Source organism: Podarcis erhardii (assembly GCF_964252035.2).
Source record: "Podarcis erhardii genome assembly, chromosome: 9".
Lineage (NCBI taxonomy): Eukaryota > Metazoa > Chordata > Lepidosauria > Squamata > Lacertidae > Podarcis > Podarcis erhardii.
In genome coordinates this window covers 56840696-56861209 of record NC_138512.1, presented here as the reverse complement: position 1 = coordinate 56861209, position 20514 = coordinate 56840696, and the positions used below count along the sequence as shown (strand labels likewise).

Below are 20514 nucleotides of genomic sequence, written 5' to 3'. Positions count from 1 at the left end.
AGCAGCCCGGAGCTGGATAGGGTCGGGGAAACGAGCTGGCCACCTACATCTCCCCATAGGGCCCTAAAGCAAGCAAGGCAATGCGGAGGGGAGCTGCAAAAGTGGCGGAGGCGGGGACGCCTTTAAGGCCCGAGCTCCCGCCCTCTTCCCCAGTCTCCTCCTCCTCCTCCTCCGCCCGGGCTGCAGAGGCTCCTGCTCGGCGCGCGGCTCCGCGGCGCCCACCCCCGGCCTAGACCCTTCCTGCTCCTCCCGGCTTCGCCATGGCCTTCGCCACCCGCCCGTTCGTGCGCTTCTCGTCCGCCACCGCCGCCGCCAAGAAACTGGTGGTGAAGCATGTGGCGGTGATCGGCGGCGGCCTCATGGGCGCCGGGATCGCCCAGGTGAGCTGCGCGGGGGGCGGAAGGGGCGCTGCGCGGGCGGCGGCTGCTGCTGCAAAGGGGCGGCAGCTGCAGCAGTACTTCAGTACTTGCCAAGAAAACATTTTCTTTTTTTTAGTCTTAAAAATGTAATCCCTCCTTGCATTGCACCGAGGAATTTTGGGTGCCCCGAAGCCTCGCAAACTCCCAACAATCTTGTCTCTTGCCAGGAAAACTCCTTTCGAGTTTAATTTCTGAACGCCTCTTTACAAGCGGAGGATATTGGTAGGTTATGCAAATATTATCGTAAGGGTTTCTCAGAGCAGCTGGGAAGCTTGGCCTCCCGACGTGGTAAATGTGCCCCGCCCCTTTGTCCCTGACACGTGTGTACGGGACACACGTGTGTGTGTGTGTGTGTGTGTGTTGCAGGTGTTATGAACTCGGAGGCTTCCCGCCCACTTGAGTGCATGGCTAGTGCAGGCTTGTTGCTCAGGTTCTCCTTCCTCGGCTGCATGGCTTGTTGAAGACCAGAAGCAAAATTGCGCTTGGGTGTCTTGGCTGGGAAGATGCACATTTCATATCAGATAGGCAGCGAAATGCATGTGGCCTGAGTGGAATGTGGTTGAGCAAATGTCATGGTAAGTGTTCAAGGTCTTAGGCAGGAGGAGAGAGCATCAAATTTCAAGTTATTATTACATATTTACCCCCGGAGGGGGGGGGAGAGAAATTAGAATTTTCTGCCCCTGCAGAAAAATGCATTAACTATCCAGATGTGTGGGATTTTTACCTCAGGAGGACTAATAAAGAGTAGTACAACTTAATGCCCATCCATGATCACATGTTTTGTCATGTGGTTGCTTAATTTTTTTGCAGCTGTGAAGGCCCTTTGCAATAAGAGTTGCTTGCCTGGAGTTGAGGATTCCCACTTCAAAATTAACGCCACCAGCAAAGGAGCTCCCAAACAAGCCCGTCTGTGCCAAGGAAGAAACCAGTATTGTGTTCAGTAGTCTGGGATTGTGCAAACAGTAGACCATAAAACACAATATACAAATGCACTGTACCTTGAGTTCCCTCTGTGTGAGGCTGTGAGCAGTGATAAGGGAGAGGGTTTTTTGGGGTGTGGTGATAGGATTGTGGACCTTCTCTCCAGTCACGTGTGATTTTTATACCTCTCCTGGTAATCTGCCTTTCAGGATCTGTTGAGAGCTGGCGCCTGTCTCTTTTAGGTTGTGGCTGTTGCTCAACAGTATTATGCTGCAGGGCAGTAGATAATACTGCTGTTGCAAGTTACATGCATGTCACATTGGGTTTCACAGAGATTCTTTAATTGTGGTTTTGCTGTTGAAGTGTAAACCGCCTTTTGGAAAGGCAGAGGAAAAACGTTACAAATGTTTGCTCTTTTGCTTGTTTTTCCAGAGACTCAAAAATGGTTAAAGGGAGTGCTGTTTTTCTAGAAAAAGAGGTTCCAGAGCTCACCATGAACACCTTCCTCGTTCTCTAATAAATAATAATAATAATAATAATAATAATAATAAATTAATTATTTATACCCCATCCATCTGGCTGGGTTTCCCCAGCCACTCTGGGCGGCTCCCAACTGAATATTAAAAACAGAATAAAATTCAAACATTAAAAAATTTCCCTAAACAGGGCTGCCTTCAGGTGTCTTTTAAAAATAGGATAGCTGCTTATTTCCTTGACATCTGATGGGAGGGTGTTCCACAGGGCAGGTGTCACTACCGAGAAGGCCCTCTGCCTGTTCCCCTGCAACCTCACTCCTCACAGTGAAGGAACCGCCAGAAGGCCCTCGGCACAAAAGTGGGAACACCAAAAGGTGTTTCCCACACACCCCTCCAACAGTACACCTCTGTCTTGTAGGGAAATTGAGTGAATTTTCAATTTCAATTCGATTTGAGCGTTGCACAATCCCTTTGTTTTGTTTTTAAAATAATAATTGGTCTGATCCATTCCTGTAATACTGGTACTAACATCATCCTTTGTGTGTTTTTCTCTACAAGATGTGTTGAAGTGAAAGGAATATAGCAATTGGCTCTATAACCAGACTGTAACTGTACTGCTCAAGTTTCTATTTTAACATATCCAAGATTGGTTTTATGGTATCATTTCTGTGTTCTTTACTTAAATGTCTTTTTCATTCTTTGCTTATAAAAACATTAAAAAAACCTGTAACTACCGGTACTCCTCGCCTGCTTCCCATTGAGCACGGTCTTGAATAAGATTCATCTTCCTGTTCCTGTCCAGTTGGCTTCTATACATGCAGTGATAGGGGTGCCATCTTCTTCTTTGTCTCAGGCAGCAAAATGTATTGTGCTGGCCTTGTTCCCAAAACTGCTTACTATCTTGCACATTTTGTAGATTATTTTATGTAGGAGTATGCAAGTCTTCAAGTTACTCAAGGTCTGCAAGTGAAATGACAATTTTTGCTATCTTGTATACACTAAAAAGCTGGTGCAGTAAAAGGCAACCATTTATTTATATACACCCCATAAGGAAGGGTATTTTGCTAACATCATAAAAATGCACTACCCAGCTTATTGCAGAAACCTTTATCCCAAATATATATTTTTAAAATATATATGTTAAATTTCCAAGAACATCTCGTATTGCAAATAAGAGATTTTCTTCTAGAACTAGGTCTTGCCATGTCAGAGAATGTCTGGTTTTTTGTGGGGGAAATGATTGCTATTACAAAGTAACTTTTCTAAAGCAGGAAATGAGTTCTGTTACCATGTTTGGTCTCTGTGGGTGTGACAGGTGAAGGTTCATCTTGAAAACCCTTGTCTCTTTTTGCTGAGTGCCTTTTGCTCCAGTAAGGAATGTGAGGGTTGGCTGAGGCACATTTTCCATTTGCAGTGATACTGCCTGCCCTTTGGTACCTAGGGAAATGTTTGGTCTTCCCTCACAATTCATCAATTTCACCCTTCCCCCCTTTTTTGTTTTTTTTCCAGAAGGTAGAGGGCCGAAACTACCTCACCCTACCACCTAAGACTGCTTGCTTTAATTCTTGTTCCCAGTTGGGATCACTGCCACTTTGGGCACATAGCGATGACAGATGTTTGAACTTCTTCAAAGCTCTTAGATTTTCTTATGGCCTGAAGGGAGGAGATCTCTAGGTGCACAGACACATATATTTTTGTTACTAAGCCCAACACTTATCGAACTGAATTATTCTTTAGGGGGCACGTTTGGGCACAACCAGTTTCAGTTGCTAGTCTGAAGACTGTTGCAAAAGTTTGCTGCCGAGTTGGGGCACTAAAACTGGATAAGGTTTAGCTGAAGATGATTCAAAACACTCAAACAAAACACACATGGCATTTTCTTTCCTGCTTATCCACTTTATGTACCCAGATGATAAACTGGAGCAAGGCCCTTTGTTTTTTTTTTTGCTTTTATAATCTCACAGTTTTCATCATGGGTATATTTTGTTGGCAAGGATGAAACACTGGGAAGGTTGGATAATCTGTCTGATAAGGAGCTAGGGTCAGAGATCTGAACTCCATATAGAAGGTAGCTCTTTATCCTTGTTGGCAGCTGCTGAACAATGCTGGGTTCTTTCTGTAGATGTTTAGCTGCACTTCTTGGCACTGAAGGGCCATAGCTCAGTTGTAGAGCCTCTGTTTTGCATGCAGAAGGTTTCCAGTTCAATCCCAGGCATGTTCGAGTAGCATCGCAAATGGCCCCTGTCTGAAACCCTGAAGAGATGCTGCCAGTCAGTGTAGACCAGGCGTGGCCAAACCTGGCCCTCTAGCTGTTTTGGGACTACAATTACCATCATCTCTGACCACTTGTCCTGTTAGCTAGGGATGATGGGAGTTGTAGTCCCAAAACAGCTGGAGGGCCAAGTTTGGCCATGCCTGGTGTAGACAGTACTGAGGCAGCTGGAGTGATGGTCTGATTTGCTATAAGTCAGGTTCCTGTGCTGCTGATCCAGAGCAGTATAGTGGTTAAGAGTGTTGGGCTAGGACTGGAGTTCTGTGAAGCTCACTGAGTGATCCGGGCCAGCTACAATCTCAGCCACAAATCCACCTCACAGATTTGTTGTGAAGATAAAATGTGAGGACAGAACCATACCTTGAACTCTGGTTGTTAGGCAGATATAAATGTACTAAATAATTAAATATTAGTAATGGGTGTTCACCTCTTTTTTTCCATGGGTTGCTTTCCTTTTTCATCATTATTTTTCTCCCCTGTTTTTCCTGTAGATTGCTGCAGCAACTGGCCACACTGTTATATTAGTGGACCAGTCAGATGAAATACTGAATAAATCCAAGAAAGGAATCGAGGATAGTTTGAAAAAGCTGACAAAGAAAAAGTTTGCAGACAAACCTGAGGTGGGATCTTTATTATTTATAAACATTGGAAATAATGGTTGCATGTGACAAATCTACCTTGTTTGTTTGTTTGTAATGACTAGATAGACAATTGCAGCAATGTTAGATTAGCATAATATTTTAAATAGATTCCTTTCAAGCTGGGTTGAACTCCACGCTTACAACAACTCTGCTCTTTTCTCTGCCCCCAACCACAGTCAACAAGCAGAAGCAAACTTCCATACGTAGGCTGATTTTCTGCACATGTTACCCTTGCAAAAGGGAACTGTAAGAAGGTGATCTTGCATTCAGTACCTAGGGCTGCCGACAGTCTACAACCCTTCTAACCACTTGCTTGTGTGGACCTGCACATACACACTTCTTAGCAAATTGAGGAACTGAATCTTGCCCTTCCCATCCTTACATATTGTCCCTAATGATATGAAGATGACGTCATTCGTGTTCAGGGAAAAACGTAAAACACGTTGTAGAGTTCCCAAAAAGAGAGCAGAGGCAATAGTACTTCATCCGACAGAGCTTTACTTGTGCTGAAGGCAAATGAGTGTAATGGTCACAAATCCAGATACAGTGGTACCTCGGGTTACATACGCTTCAGGTTGCATACGCTTCAGGTTACAGACTCCGCTAACCTAGAAATAGTGCTTCAGGTTAAGAACTTTGCTTCAGGATGAGAACAGAAATCGTGCTCCGGTGGTGCGGCAGCAGCAGGAGGCCCCATTAGCTAAAGTGGTGCTTCAGGTTAAGAACAGTTTCAGGTTAAGTACGGACCTCCGGAACAAATTAAGTACTTAACCCGAGGTACCACTGTACATTCAGGATTGGCACAGTCCATAAAAATATCCATTTGCAGCACTTACAAAAATTTACAAACTTGTAACAAGAGTAAAACTTAACACTGTAGCATACAGAAACAGAACACCACACCAGAAGGAAGAGAGAGAGAAAGAGAAAGTAAAACCCAGGCTCCTTCTGTCCTATATTTATAGTCAGCATGACCTTAATTGGAAGAGATAAGAAAACCAGTTCAAACCAGCTTCCCAGAAGGTATAACCCAAACAACTCATGACCCTTCTGCCTGCTTTTCTCACACAGAGAAGCTTCTAGTACAGGGGTCGGCAACCCGTGGCTCCGGAGCCGCATGTGGCTCCTTTAAACCTTTGCCGCAGCTCCGGGGTGCCTCTTCCCTCATGGTGCAGGGAGCAAGGAAGAAGAGGAGGAGGGCTGTGGCAGGAAGGCGCAGCGGCGATTCTCCCCTCAGGTGGACACCGCTGCCACTGCCACCGCTGGCACCTGCCACACACAGGTGCGTCCACATGCAGGCGCACTCTCTTTTGCCGTTGCGGCAGCCCGCCCGCCCACCCTCAGGCCCCCCGCGCTGCGCTGCTTGACGTTGAGAGCCGCCCACCCAGGCCACGCTCCCCTCAGCCCCGCGCGCGAGGCACCTGAGGCGAGGGAGAGAGCGCTCGCTCGAGGGAAATGGCGGTGTGTGTGTGTGTGGGGTGGCGGTGGTGCTTTGGGATCCTTTTCTGTGCCTTGCTTCTGAGTGGCTGCCGAGTTGAGGGAGAGCACCTGAGGTGAACCACAGAATGGGCCCGCCCTCCCTGTCAGGGAGGAAGGGGTGAATTACGTCAGTGACGAGGAGGGGGTCCAGAGGTAGCCAGCAGGACAGGCGGGGGAGCACAAGAGCAATTGCAGAGGGAGGGGGGCTGGTAGGCACCAAAATCCTGCATGCGGGATTTCACCCGTTCTCTCGTGCCTATGCAATTGCTGCCCTTCTCCCTTCCCCCTCGAGATTTGCTGCAGAGACAAGCAAATGAAGAAGAAAGGGAAGAGTATTAGCTGACATGTCCCCGGATCCCATGGAAAGCACCACAGATTCCTTTGCTTACCAGCTCTTTTTATTTTAAGTTGGCTTCAAACCTGTAATTGTGTAGGTGTATGTATGTATACATATACACACATAAATATTCATATCTCTTCCCTCTCACCTTCCTTTCACCCAGTTACTCTGGCACTGGTTTATAAATGCTGCTATGTAGAAATGATGAGAAAGTTGCACCAGCAGAAGGAATGGATATGGTTAGTAAAAAGAGAGGGAGTTGAACTGCAGGGAGGGACAGACACTTTTCTATGTATTAATTTGTATAATGCCCTCTATGCACATGGTGCTTTGCAAAAAATGGATATGAGAGGTACCATACCCCTCTTTGCTATCTGAAATAGACTCAGGGAAAAGAGAGAGAATGGGGGAAGGGGAAGAATGTGTGGTTATTTACATTTGGCTTGCTTTGCGGCTCCCAGGTTTTTTTTTCTTCGGAAACGGGTCCAAGTGGCTCTTTTTGTCTTAAAGGTTGCAGACCCCTGTTCTAGTAGCTTCTAGAATCATCTTGTATTAATCAGAATAGGAAAGATCTCTACACATCAGTGCACTTTCTGCACTAAGAAATGCAAACTGACAGATAGTGGGAAGGCAATGCACTCCCTTTCTCATGGCCAGATCATTATTTGGTTAAGTTTGGACTGACAGGGGCAGTTCCCCGCTGTAAGGGTGGTGGGCCCATTTGGATGGCCCACCCTCAGAGACTGATGGAGCTGGATATGCTCCTGGATGTTCTGGGGAATTTTTCAGTTGAGAAAGCTGGTGATCCTGTCAAAGCCCTGGTCTCTCGGTATGAAATGATGAGATGAAATGGGCGGTTGACATTATCACTCTTGAGTGTCTCCTCCGGCTTTGTGCAGCCCAAGCTGCTCCAGGCTATGAAAGAGGCCAGACGAGAACTGGAACGCAAGTGGTGCAAAAAACGGATGGAAAACTGGCTGAACACTGGTAAATAACACATAATCATGCATACCATGTGGCAGTAGGGACTGTGGAAAAAGTCTCATTTTGCAGCTTGCATTGCGTCCCCAAGTAGGTGGCCATCGGATATATTTCTGTTCCATTGTCAAGTCAGTTATTGAGGCTATTTGCTTTTCTCTTGAATTAATTTACCGTATTTACTCAAATCTAATGCTCACCATTTTTGGCCACCTTTTTTCACAAATTACATTGCAAAAATTAAGGGCGCATTAGACTCAAGTAAATACTGTACTTTGCTAGTGGACTGTTCTCCCCAGGGACGTTCCGCTGGCGCCTTCATTATACACCTTTAGATGTCAGGCAAAAATGTTCCTTTTTAACTCGGTTAAACTTGGTTGATTGACATCTGCTTCGCTTTTAAAATGTGTTTGGGAGGGGGGAATTACTGGGTTGCCTTTGTTTTTATTACGTATTTTCTGTTTTTTATGTTTTATCTACAGATACAGGGCGGTATACAGATTTAATAATAGTAATGATAATAGTCTATATGGTGTGTTAGGAGCAGCGGTGTGCTAGGAGACTGGGGGATTGCAACATTCATGCACAGCTAGCAGGAGCTCTTAATTTTAATGTGCAGCACTATATTTGTTGAAACACATTTTTACTGTTGAAATTGTAATCCTTCCTATGAAGGCAAATGAAATGCTCTGTGAACAGATTTTTGTTTTTTCTCAGGCTGGTGCTGAGTTCATTGAGAAGACCTTAAAGAACCTGACCACGAGCACAGATCCAGTCTCTGTAGTCCACAGCACTGACCTCGTAGTGGAAGCCATTGTGGAAAACTTGGCAGTAAAAAACGAGCTCTTTAAGACATTGGATAAGTTTGCACCAGAGTATGTTCATAAAATGTTACAAAACTAATGCAGAATGTCCTTGTTATCTACTAGTTTTCACTAAAATATGGGCCTGTACAGAGGAGGGGAGGCAAACTGAAATCTTCTATCTAGCCACTCTTTCCCACTGATTGGTGTTTAGCTAGATATTTAGACTTTTCGGATGCTTCCAGATGGGGACTTGAATTTGCAGACAGATTATTGGGATATCACAAAATGGGTTGTTGGTTCCAGGGTTTCTCTCCCCACTTACTGAAAGCAGATTAAATGGGAGAGGGGACTGTGAGCTGGTATGTGAAACCTACGATCGTTAAGCAGACAGTGATTATTCCAAGATTGATTGGTGAGCTGTCCCAAAAACTTGGGCAAAGAGGTGCCTCTTCAATTAAAAGTGAAAAAGGAAATAAATATTTCAGCTATTTCACCAGCAGTGCAAACTGAGATGCTTCAAAAGAAAGCATTCAGTATGAAGATTTAAGTTCTACAGGAAGTTTGGAAGCTCATCGTAATTCTGTATATATTATTTGGTGGTAGCTAATCATTTGAAGATCCCCTGATTCTTTCTTTTTTTTTCGGGGAGAGGCCTGAGAAATGAGTGAAGATACTAACTTCTGAAGCGAACGGAGGTGGAGCAGTTCTCCGCTTGTGAGCAAAGATTAAAAAGATATCCCCGTGCCAAAGAGCCACCTCCAACCAATTATTTATGTAAAGTCCCGCCCAGGCCTCCAGCTGCTCATGCCAAAGAAATTTAATCTTTGCTACCACTGCAGTTTCTGAAGAATCCTACCCTTAAGTGAGCAGCGTTATACTTTTTTCTAGATTGATAAAATAACCAGCTAAGAGGGGGGGGGGGATTAATAAAGGCCTATTCTAAAGTGGTATATTTATCAGATTGATTTGGTTATTACTGAATGTTTGTGGGCAGTCTGCTGACTCCTTATTCTTGTTCCATAGTAGATAGTAGTCTGTTACATTTTACATTTATTATTTACTAAAACATTCTGCGCCACCTCTCGCATCAAGCTTCAAGGTGCTGTACAGTAACATTTTAAAAAATAACATTTCAGTGAGATAAAGATAACAGCTGACAATCCAGGGTACAATTAAGGTCTCACTGAAATTAATTGCCCACAAATGCCTGGGAACATAAATATGCATTTAGCAGGCTTTGAAACACCATCAGTGTTGGCGCTTGCATCAGCTTCGATGGCAATCCCTAGACAGGGTACCACTGCGGAGGAGCCCTCCCTGGCCATAGAATCATAGTATTGCAGAGTTGAAAAGGGTCCCCAAGGGTCATCTAGTCCAACCCCCTACAATGCAGGAATCTTAGCTAAAGCATCCATGACACACGGCCATCCAACCTTTGCTTTAAAACCTCCAAGGAAGGAGAGTCCACAACCTGCGGCTAAGCAAGTCTCCAAGGACTGGAACACAACTTGGGGGCCTCAGACCAAGTAGGGTAAGGTGTACCTTCGACTAACCAGGTTCCAAGTTTAGAGCTTTACAGGGGAGAACCAAAGCATCAAACTTGACCCGTAACCTCTTGGCATGTAATAGCAGGACGCCCCAGTGAATAGCTTAGCTGCTGCATTTTGCAATACAGGCGACTCCCCACTTATGCAGAAGTTTCGTTCCAGGCCCCTCCGTGTGCATAAGTGAAATGTGTGTAAGTGGGTTGCCCATTGCAATGCCTGCAGCTTTCTGCCCAACAGCTGTTGAGCTGAGTAGTGTGGCAACAGCAAGAGCTCCCACACGCCATTTTGGACCCCTTGGAGTCGTTGTCATCCTGGACTTCTGGCTCATGGACATCCTCTTTGGCTCAGGCCATCCAGCTCTCCCCTGCCATTTCAGTTTAGAATTGAATTACTTACATATTTCCCTGCGGTTATGTTCAAGTGAGGAGTCGCCTGTATAGCTTCAGCCTCCAGACCAGCCTTTAGGGAATCCTCACAGTTGCATTATGGTAGTCCAGTTTTGAGGTTATCAGTGCATGAATTGCAGTGGCAAAAGTATCTATGCCCAGGAAAAGTTGCAGCTGGCCTACCAGCCCTAACTGCAAAAAGGCATTCCTACTGACTGCAGCCACCTGGGCTCTGGAACATGGAGCGTTACACATAATCAGTTCAGAAGGGTACTAGATTAATCAAGTGGCAAACTTTAAACTGCAGCTAATATTATTATTAATTAATTGCACCACACAGTTGAGTAAATCTTGCATTAAACCTGTTAATAATTCACTGGACTTCTGAACCATACTATTTTAATTTTTATTCCCATTATATAGCCCACAAGGTGGCGCTGCAAATATGGGAATAGATTTTATTAAGGGTATTGGAGTGGTGCTGGAATTTTAAGGGCTGTGCTTTAAAAGAGTGTGCCATGTAGACGCTTATTCAGAACTGAAAGCTTGTTGGAGGGACATCTGGCTATGACTTCTGTGTCACTGAATCTTTACTTGAGATTGAGAAAGACACAGCATTTTGAAGACTATGAAATAAGATGTAAGATGTAACTTTTTAACACCGCAGCTAGTAAGGTTTTGTTGTTTCTGGGTACATGGGACTTAATGCAACTGCTGCATATCTAAAGAGCAAGTAAATCACACAAATACAACCAACTTAAAATACGGTTGCAATTTATTTTATTTTAAGTATCCCAAGCCTGCTGTTTATTAAATTCAACCTTAGAGCGGGGTACAACATAATAAACATGATGCTCAATAAAAACCTCCTAATAGGCATAACGTAATATGTTGCATTGCAGTATAAGTAGTAGAAGGCCAGGCCCCATTTCCAGCACTAACAACTAAGCCAAAGGACTGGGTGAGAAAGACGTTTTTACCTGGTGCAAAAAAAAACAATGGGGTAACTGCTGTTTGAACCTCAGAGGGAAGTTCACCCAGGAATTGTGGTATCAGTGTCAAGCATCCCTGCTGCTTCTATAAACTATTACAGTGGTACCTTGGGTTACATACGCTTCAGGTTACGGATCCCGCTAACCCAGAAATAGTGCTTCAGGTTAAGAACTTTGCTTCAGGATAAGAACAGAAATCGTGCTCTGGCGGCGCAGCGGCAGCAGGAGGCCCCATTAGCTAAAGTGGTGCTTCAGGTTAAGAACAGTTTCAGGTTAAGAATGGACCTCCAGAACGAATTAAGTACTTAACCCGAGGTACCACTGTACTTTAACATGCTCTATGTGGGGCTGCCTTGGGAAAGTGCTCAGAAACTTTATCTGACTCAAAAAACTGCAGCCAGATTGCTAACGGGGGCTGGCTGTAGGAAGTATACGGCTGCTTTGCTAGAACAGCTCCATTTTCTACTGGTCTGTTTCTGGGCAGAATTCAAAGTACTGGTTATCACCTCTATATGGCTTTGGACTAAGCTATCTGAAAGACCATACTGCCTCATACGAACCTGTTCAGGTTTTGACATGTTTAGTGGGAGGTCCTGCCCACCCTCACAGGCACGCTTGGTCGGGAAGCAAGAGAGGGACTTATCTGTCCCTGCTCCCAGACATTTTAATTTCAAGCAGTAAATTTCCAGGGTTCTGTCTCTTTACTTCTGTAAAGTGTTGGACCAGGACCTGAGAGGCCAGCATTCAAGGTCCCACTCATCCATGAGGCTCACTGTGTGGTGTTGGGCCTGTCACTGCTTCTCAGCCTAACCTACCTCACAGGATTGTTGTGGAAATTAAATGAGGAGAGAGAGAACCATGTATGCCACCTTGAACTCCTTGTAGGAAAAATGTGGGGTATGAATAAAAATAAAGAGCCTGTAGAGTACTGAAGAAGAGTTTGGATTTGGATTTGATATCCCGCTTTATCACTACCCTAAGGAGTCTCAAAGCGGCTAACATTCTCCTTTCCCTTCCTCCATCACAACAAACACTCTGTGAGGTGAGTGGGGCTGAGAGACTTCAGAGAAGTGTGACTGGCCCAAGGTCACCCAGCAGCTGCATGTGGAGGAGCAGAGACGCGAACCCGGTTCCCCAGATTACGAGACTACCGCTCTTAACCACTACACCACACTGGCTCTCTGAAAACAGATGCAAGTGATGCCAAATGCATGTTGTTTCTCCACAGGCATACCATATTTGCCAGCAACACTTCATCATTGCCCATCACAGAGATAGCGAATGCTACCACAAGGCAGGATCGCTTTGGTGGCCTACATTTCTTTAATCCAGTGCCTTTGATGAAACTTGTGGAGGTAAAAGGGTTTTGAAAATGTTCTAAAATGTTGCAGCATGGTCAGGGTGTCTTGCTACGTGTGTGTTGTAGAGGTTCTCCATGTTTATTTGTTTGTTTGTTTGTTTCACCTTCGGTCTCCGCATTTGATCAGTCATGATCCCAGGGCAGGTTTTTGCACCACAGATAAAGGTAAAGGTAAAGGGACCCCTAGCCATTAGGTCCAGTCGTGACCGACTCTGGGGTTGCGGCGCTCATCTCGCTTTATTGGCCGAGGGAGCCGGCGTACAGCTTCCGGGTCATGTGGCCAGCATGACTAAGCCGCTTCTGGCAAACCAGAGCAGCACACGGAAACGCCGTTTACCTTCCCGCCAGAGCAGTACCTATTTATCTACTTGCACTTTGATGTGCTTTCGAACTGCTAGGTGGGCAGGAGCAGGGACTGAGCAATGGGAGCTCACCCCGTCGCGGGGATTCGAACTGCCAACCTGATCAGCAAGTCCTAGGCTCTGTGGTTTAACCCACAGCACCACCCACGTCCCAGCACCACAGATAGAATCATGTTAATCTACAGTAAAAACCAGGATGTGATTTAAACATCAGAATTTTTAAAACAAAATTTTAAAAAATTGAGCAGAAAGAACAGAATATTGATTCACAACTATCACATTATGTCGGCACCCTCGGAAGGCCTGGGGGAGAAGATGTATCTGACACCCACAAGTGAGTGGGGTCCGTGCTAGGCACACCTGCCAAGTGAGGGTTTCCCATAGCAACACTTGTTGTTCTGCTCTGGTCATTTCTAGTGCTATTTTGATAGCACAGGTGTTCAGAGGGTAAAAGCTGCTCAATTAAGGTGGCACTGAATATTCAGGTGGGGCTCTGTTATTCCCTCTGATGGTGAGAGTAGAGAGAACTGGAGCCACAACAGGGCTGCTGAGAAACAGGTGAACTTACTTCCGGCTGATCGTCCCTGAAAGAACAAGGAAAGCTCTTCAAAATGACTATCCCGGGATAGGAAACTCCTCATGAACATAACCATATAGACAGACCAGTGAGATCTTACATGTGAACAGAATGCAGCTTTTTATCCAGAAAAGAGTTACAGATGATTTTTTTTTTTAATCACTGCATGTAGACTCTTTCTCATGAGTAGCTGACTCAGATATAGATTACTTGTACCTAGGGAAAGCATGGTATGCGTACACCAAATCTCCACCAATTATCCCCCCCCCCCCAAGATCCACGGATTGTGAACCACCCTGAGATCTACGGATGGTATACAAATTTAATAAATAACAATAATAATGTTCAACAAGTGGATAGCCTGCATACACAATAGTTGAGCTGTAGAAATCATAAAGTGTATGCTCTTTCATGCATTCTATTACTTCTATTTGCTTCTATTACTATTACTATTTATTAAATTTGTGTGTTGTCCTTCACCTGTTGATCTCAGGGCAGTTCACAACATAAAATTACATTATAAAAATAAGAACAGCAACAGAGCAATAATAGCCCCCCTCCCTTCTGCATGTGTAGAGACAGCATGTACCTGTGTTCAGTGTAATGTGTGAGCAAGTATTGTGTTGGTCCCTCTCCCAGGATGGCTTCTTTTATGAAAGTTAAACTTGTTGTTGACGTAAAGAGAAACCCCTCCCCCAGCCCACCCACCTTTGATGGTTTTGTTTTTAGGTTATCAAGACGCCAATGACCAGCCAAAAGACTTTTGAGTCCCTCATGGATTTCAGCAAAGCATTGGGGAAGAATCCAGTCTCTTGTAAGGCAAGTATATTTTATATTGTGGGAGCGGGGAGGTCCAGGTAAGTTCAGGGTGCTTCAGACTTGGCTGCATTGGGGATTTTTTCTGCTCTGCTCATGAAGTCATCCTTTAAATTTTTATTTTTTAAAAAAAAAAATTACGGACAACAGGTTGCCAAAAATGATTTTTTTAATAAGACTCAGTGCTCTGCCAGCCCCCTCTGCCTGCCTTCTTACCAATCCGAGGGGTGGCTCTGGCTGTCAGCTGCCTCCTCCTTAATTTTATTGCTGCCTTTGTAGAACTCGAACAGGGAAGAGGATGGGGAGAAAACTAGAATTAGTTGGCTCTGCTTGCCCTTGGATGTGGTTCCACAGAGTGTTGGTCTCACTGCCTTCTTCCAATCGCAGAGGCCACCCACCACCATTACTGACTAGATTGATTACAAATGATCATCATATCTGAAAGGCCAGTCCAAGCCAAATAGAAGAGATTTGGGGTAGGACGGGAAGAGAATAGTAGAAACGACAAATATTGTAGAAACAGATTCATGATGCTCATGAGATAAGCTAGTGTGCTGCAATGACTAAGACTAAGCGCAGGAAGTCATTGATTTAAATCTGCCAGTAGGTGGTCTTAGACAAGTGCTTCTCAGCTTCAGCCACCATCACCAGCCGCTGCCAGAGCTACATAATATAATTTATTGACTGTTCGTTTTGGCTCTTCACATACTTGCTGTTTGGTTTCTGCTTTAGTAACAGCATTTTAATTATGGGTTGTTGTTATTATTATTATTGGTTTTTTGTAATCTGCTTTGAAGTGGAGGAGAAGGAGAAACAACACAGAGACATTGGTTAATAATACTAGTCTAACTTGCAGAGTTACAAGCTAATGCACGTGAAGCACTTTGAACATTGGAATGAGTTCTGTAAATGCTAACATAGTATTTTTGGCATAACAAGGAATGCATCACTTGTCCATTGTATTCTGTAGCTGATTCTCCTTCCTCTTGCTTTCAACCTAGTAGGCACTTTTTGAAATAACTTAACTTAATAGAACTTGATAGGGTCCACTTTAATCCCCGTCTTTCTGTTGACAGGACACTCCTGGGTTTATTGTCAACAGGCTCCTTGTGCCTTACCTGATGGAAGCAGTTCGGCTCTTTGAGAGGGGTAAAGATAAGCAGAGTTCTGCTTTGTGGGATATGAACGGCTTATTTGTGTTGTGCTGTGGAACGTTGTTCTCGAGCAATCATTTTCTCTGGCATTTCATACCGTGTCAGAAATCAGAATGAAAAATAAATTCTTGGAACTATTCCTGTTAATGTGGGGAAATTACCCCTGTGAAGTACGTAGGTACTTGTGTGAAAATGGTTGTTTTTTTGTTCATTTAGACAAAACCCTTTTGGCATATGCACACAAATTGAGAGTCCACACCAGATCCATTCTGACATGTGTTTCCTCATTCACCCTGTCACTCTGCTTTTCTTTCATTGTAAGTGCAGCATTGCTCTTATATTCCCCGTGTGCCCAGTTTGTTCATTATCTAGCAGTGTTGACAATACAACATGGACTAGAGAGCTGGTGTCATTTTGCATACTCTGGTGGCAGTTGGTTAGTACAGTCTGCTTGGCCACATTCCAGTCTTTTTGATAGATTACAATGTGTTTCTTATCTGCCATTACAACTCTTACTCATTTGTTAAAGACACCCCCGCCCCATACCCAAAATTAGCTTATTGAGCTTTGGGACAGAGGATATCTCTGGAACTGGACCTATTAACTACCATTTCAATTAAACTGGGAGGTGCCAAATTGCAGTTGGAGGCATTGTAATGAACAATGTTCTTCTTAAGCTTTTTCATTTTAACTCTATGTACAAAATTGGAGCCAAAAAGAATCTAGATACATGAACTGAAAAGTGAGTATTAAAAAAAATACATCTGTAGGCATAATGAATAATGAGTTTTGTTCTTCTTGCCCAGGCTGGGTATACTCTGGGCTAAAATATCCAAATTGTACATTCGGTTCTGTAAATACCTATGCCAGGTACAGGTGGCCTGCTGCAGCATTGGGAAATCTTGCTCAGAGATTTTTTGTTTGCAAGCATGGTGCTCACACTTTCAAACCCATCTTTATGCCATCAATATTAGCCTCGCATCTGGCATTGCTTGGGAATTTTAAGAAACCAGCAAAATTAAGTGCAGTTTTACACCAGTGCATAAAATCAGTGCAATTTTAAAAGATCCAGTCCGCCATCTTGATTCAAAATGGTGTTCATTTGCAGACAAAAAGCCTGCCTGATCCTTCATCTCAGGAACCATCGCACAAAATTTGGTTAAGATACCTTAAGTGGTTTCCAAATGCTGCACCGGGGACAAACAATTTCCCAAAAAGACATAGTTGATGCCGTTAGAGATAGGAAACTTGCTTTAAAAAGACTGGTCTTTGGGAGATTGGATCCTATGGTCTACCCATAGTTCTCTCTTTGCCAGTCTTTCTTACATTCCTGGGCCAGCACAAATGTTTTTGAGCAATGAAAATGTCTTGGGGCATTGTGATCCATTTCTCTTCTCTGTGTACTATTTTACTGCTACAGTGTCTCGTAGGGTAGATGGGGTTGATGAAAGCAGTTTGATGGGAGTAGGAATAATGAGCCGAGGGCAAATTAACTGCTAGCACAAAGTGCTGGACAGTTCCTGCCCTGGTACTGTGTTGATGGAAATAAGGAATTACTATTTTTGTCTTTCATACCTGAGAGCCTGCCTTGAAATGAGCCTTGTCGTCTTCAAAGGAAACACGCTTGTTGTGTGAAAAGCTAAAGAGAAAGTTACTCTTTTGTAACTGTTCAGATTAAGCCCCCTTTCATGGTTGTCTGCTATTAAGAATGTTATTTCAAACATTTTATTTGGAAAGCAGCCTTCCCTTGCAGATGAAAGACCTCCATTATCAGGATCTCCGCAAATATATTTTAAATATTAAAAGCTCCCTTTGTAGTTCATAAAAGTGTCTTCAGCTTGTGAAACAAAATTAACTATACTTCTTGCTTATCCATCAACAAATACTGCTAATTACTCCTCAAAGGCAGTATAAGAACAAATTAGAGTGATTTTTCAAAAAGCAAAGGAGTGGCATTATGGAAACAACTTTTGTTTTATCTGAAAGCTCACCATATAAAGTGCTTCAGTTAAATGTTGCATTCCTGCATGCATAAAATATATATCCATTTTAAATTTACATGGGTGAGAAACGGGATGTGGCTTTGTCTGATTAAATGTATTCTTTAATTTAAATCTTCGCCCCCTCCCTTCGGCTAAGTAGCATCCTGATTTTTGTTTTTGATGTGGCTTTTAAAAAATTTAAGACTTGGGATTTTAAGAACTTGTTGGAAAATGTATTAAAACTAATGTGGTAAAAAAAAAGAAAAAGGTTGGCATCTCATTGCAACCCAATGTTTTGCTTTAATTGTGCCAGACTTGAGAGAGGTTTTATTCATTCCAGCAGGAGAGGTAAAGGCCAGTGTAATTCTATGTATTAAATTGTAGTTTATGGCTTGGTCCTTGGCCTTTTGCTCACACCCTCCTAAAAAAAAAAATCAAAGTAAGATGGAAGTTCTGGCATACGATTTTTCAGATTTTCCATTTTCAGGGAGTGCTTTCTACTTTAACACAGCTTTCTGAAGAATCGCCTAAGCCCCTGTCATGGAATCTCTTTACACTGCACAGGATTCTGTATGCTGGGCACTGAGCCTGCATTTTTGCATCAGCCGCAATGCATGTGCCTACTGCCATGCAGACCCTGCTATTGTGCCCACTCACCTCCATTTGTAGGTAAATGGGAGGAGTGAGTCAAGCTGAAGCCACTGACCTCTGTTAAAAGCAGGACATCAGGTGGTCCCCATCCCAAACCACTGGGAAGCCACACCTTTAGTGATAATCTATTAACTGGTATACAGATGTTGTGCAGTTTCTGCAGCAAAGCCTTCTTAAAAGCTGCTGCTTTATTGAGTGCGGAGTGCAAATGCCTTAGTGAGTTGGAACCAAGTTTTAGGCCTTGAAAGAAGGGAGAACAGATGCTGACCTTTGGTAACCCGCCTATCAACTGTGTCCTCAGGAGATGCAGCAAAGGAAGATATTGACGTTGCCATGAAGCTCGGGGCAGGCTATCCCATGGGCCCGTTCGAACTCCTGGACTATGTTGGTCTGGATACCAGTAAATATATTATAGATGGTATGTACATTTTTCCTGACGAGCTTGATGACATATGCCATAGTTTTCGCTCCATAAGACACACCTGAGGATAAGACGCACCTAGTTTTTATAGGGGGAATGCAAGGGGGGGGGAATTCTTTAAAGGGAGCGCTGAGCAGAGCCTGTATGCATCCCAGGTTCTGCTCAGCTATCCCTTTCACGAGCCGTGAGGAGCGTGTGTGTGGAGCTTGCAGGCTTTTCCCCGAGGAGGGAGAAGGGCAGCCCTTCACTGACGGCGTGGCTCTTGGGGGCTCTGTCCCTTCCTCCACCTCCCGCAAAAGCCAGGGATAGCCCCGCGAAGCCTCCGCAGAGCATGGGAATGAAGGCTCCCCGTGCCCTGCGGAGGCTTCGTGCGGCTAAGCCAGAAGCTAGAACAGCTAGATGGAGTGCTGCACAGTGCTCTCTCTAGCTGTTCTGGCTTCTGGGATAGCCGTGCAGCCTGCATTCACTCCATAAGACGCACACACATTTCCCCTTACTTTTTAGGAGGGAAAAGGTACGTCTTATAGAGCGAAAAAAGCAGTATCTATTTTACATGCATCTTTCCTTATCGAAAGAGAAACCCAAAGTGGCTCACAAGTTAAAATAGATATGATGTATATCCCCTGCCCCCTGTTCTTGCAAACTGCTAACTGGGCTTTGTGAAACTTCAATTGTGTTGAATTCTGTTGCTGTTCTCACATGGGGGGAAAGTGACTGTTCCTGAGAATCACAGAAGAGGGTTCCTTATTGTCTGTCTCAGTCTTGCTTCTGGTAAGAGTGAGCTTGACTAAACTACTGTTTATGGTAGGTTCCCCCCCCCCACTGCGAGGGATCTTTGTCAACAGTTCCCTTGGAGGTGCTAAAGATGACAGTTGTATCACCACAATCCCAATGTTAGGGAGAGTTTTAGTGGTCCTGGGGCTGTGTGTGTGTGTGCTCCTAGAGCCAGGTTCAGTGAACCTGTGGTTCTATGGATTTTGGACTACAGTTCTCATCACTATGGGAATCTGCATAACATCACCTGAGTCACCAAGACCTGTGCTTAGTCTTGAATAAAGTGGAAGAGGTTGCTGGATTTTCAGAATTTAGTCCTGGAATTCTCCTCCAGTCCTTTTTGAGCAGTTGAAGTGTGCAGTTTCCCCCTCCATTCTCAACTACCCCAGGTGAGTTAGTTGGGAATCGAGGCCTTGAAAATAACGAGCATCTGATCAAATTGAGACTTTACGTAACGGGCACGCGCTGCTCCTTTCCCCCTCTCTCACCAGGGTGGCATTTGTTGGAGCCAGACAACCCTCTCTTTGCGCCAAGTCCGCTGCTGGATAAACTCGTAGAGGAGAAGAAGCTGGGGAAGAAGACTGGAGAAGGATTTTACAAATACAAATGAACTTTGCCATGTTTTTCCAGAGTTAAGGATAACCTCTTTGTGCCACGTGGATGTACTTGTAATGCTGCTTAATCAGGGCTTTTTAAAAAGAAGTAGTCAACACTACTGTATAATCAAAATGCACAATGTGTCTTGAGGCAATTGTTTTCCCGGGTCAATGATTTTCTCGATCTATGATTCTGAGAGCTTTACATTCTCAAAGTGCCTTTTTTTCATAAGCTCCCTGTCTCAAAGGCCAAATAAATGGGGTCTGAGTTAATACGACTTGTAACAAGCATCCTGTTTAAGAGGCGGACACTTGAATGCGAATAAAATAGTCCCGAGATCATCTTGATAAGCAGCACACTGCTTTTAATTTATCTTTTTCCTTCTTGGCCAGTAGGTGGCATTATGACAGCATTGTTCTGAATGCAAGTGGAAACACAGTTTTTGCAGGTCAACCAGTAACAGTTTATAAAAGGCAAGCTTGCACCTACTGGTGCAAATGAGTGATACCTATACCATTATCCCCTTTATTGTCTCTGTATAGGTTTTCAGCTTTAAACCTGGA

General features: G+C 44.2%; 1 protein-coding gene and 1 long non-coding RNA gene across 2 annotated transcripts in view; both read left to right on the top strand.

The window, feature by feature from the left end:
• The window catches only part of LOC309350414, a 691638-nt gene that overhangs the window by 81700 nt on the left and 589424 nt on the right, over positions 1 to 20514 (top strand). The window lies entirely within an intron of this gene.
• HADH (hydroxyacyl-CoA dehydrogenase) lies at positions 178 to 20301 on the top strand. The gene is made up of 8 exons (XM_081877198.1): positions 178 to 380; positions 4580 to 4708; positions 8244 to 8401; positions 12486 to 12612; positions 14286 to 14375; positions 15449 to 15521; positions 18461 to 18577; positions 19846 to 20301. Exons 1-8 carry the CDS (start codon positions 261 to 263, stop codon positions 19962 to 19964), a joined length of 933 nt encoding a protein of 310 aa, XP_081733324.1. The 5' UTR covers positions 178 to 260; the 3' UTR covers positions 19965 to 20301.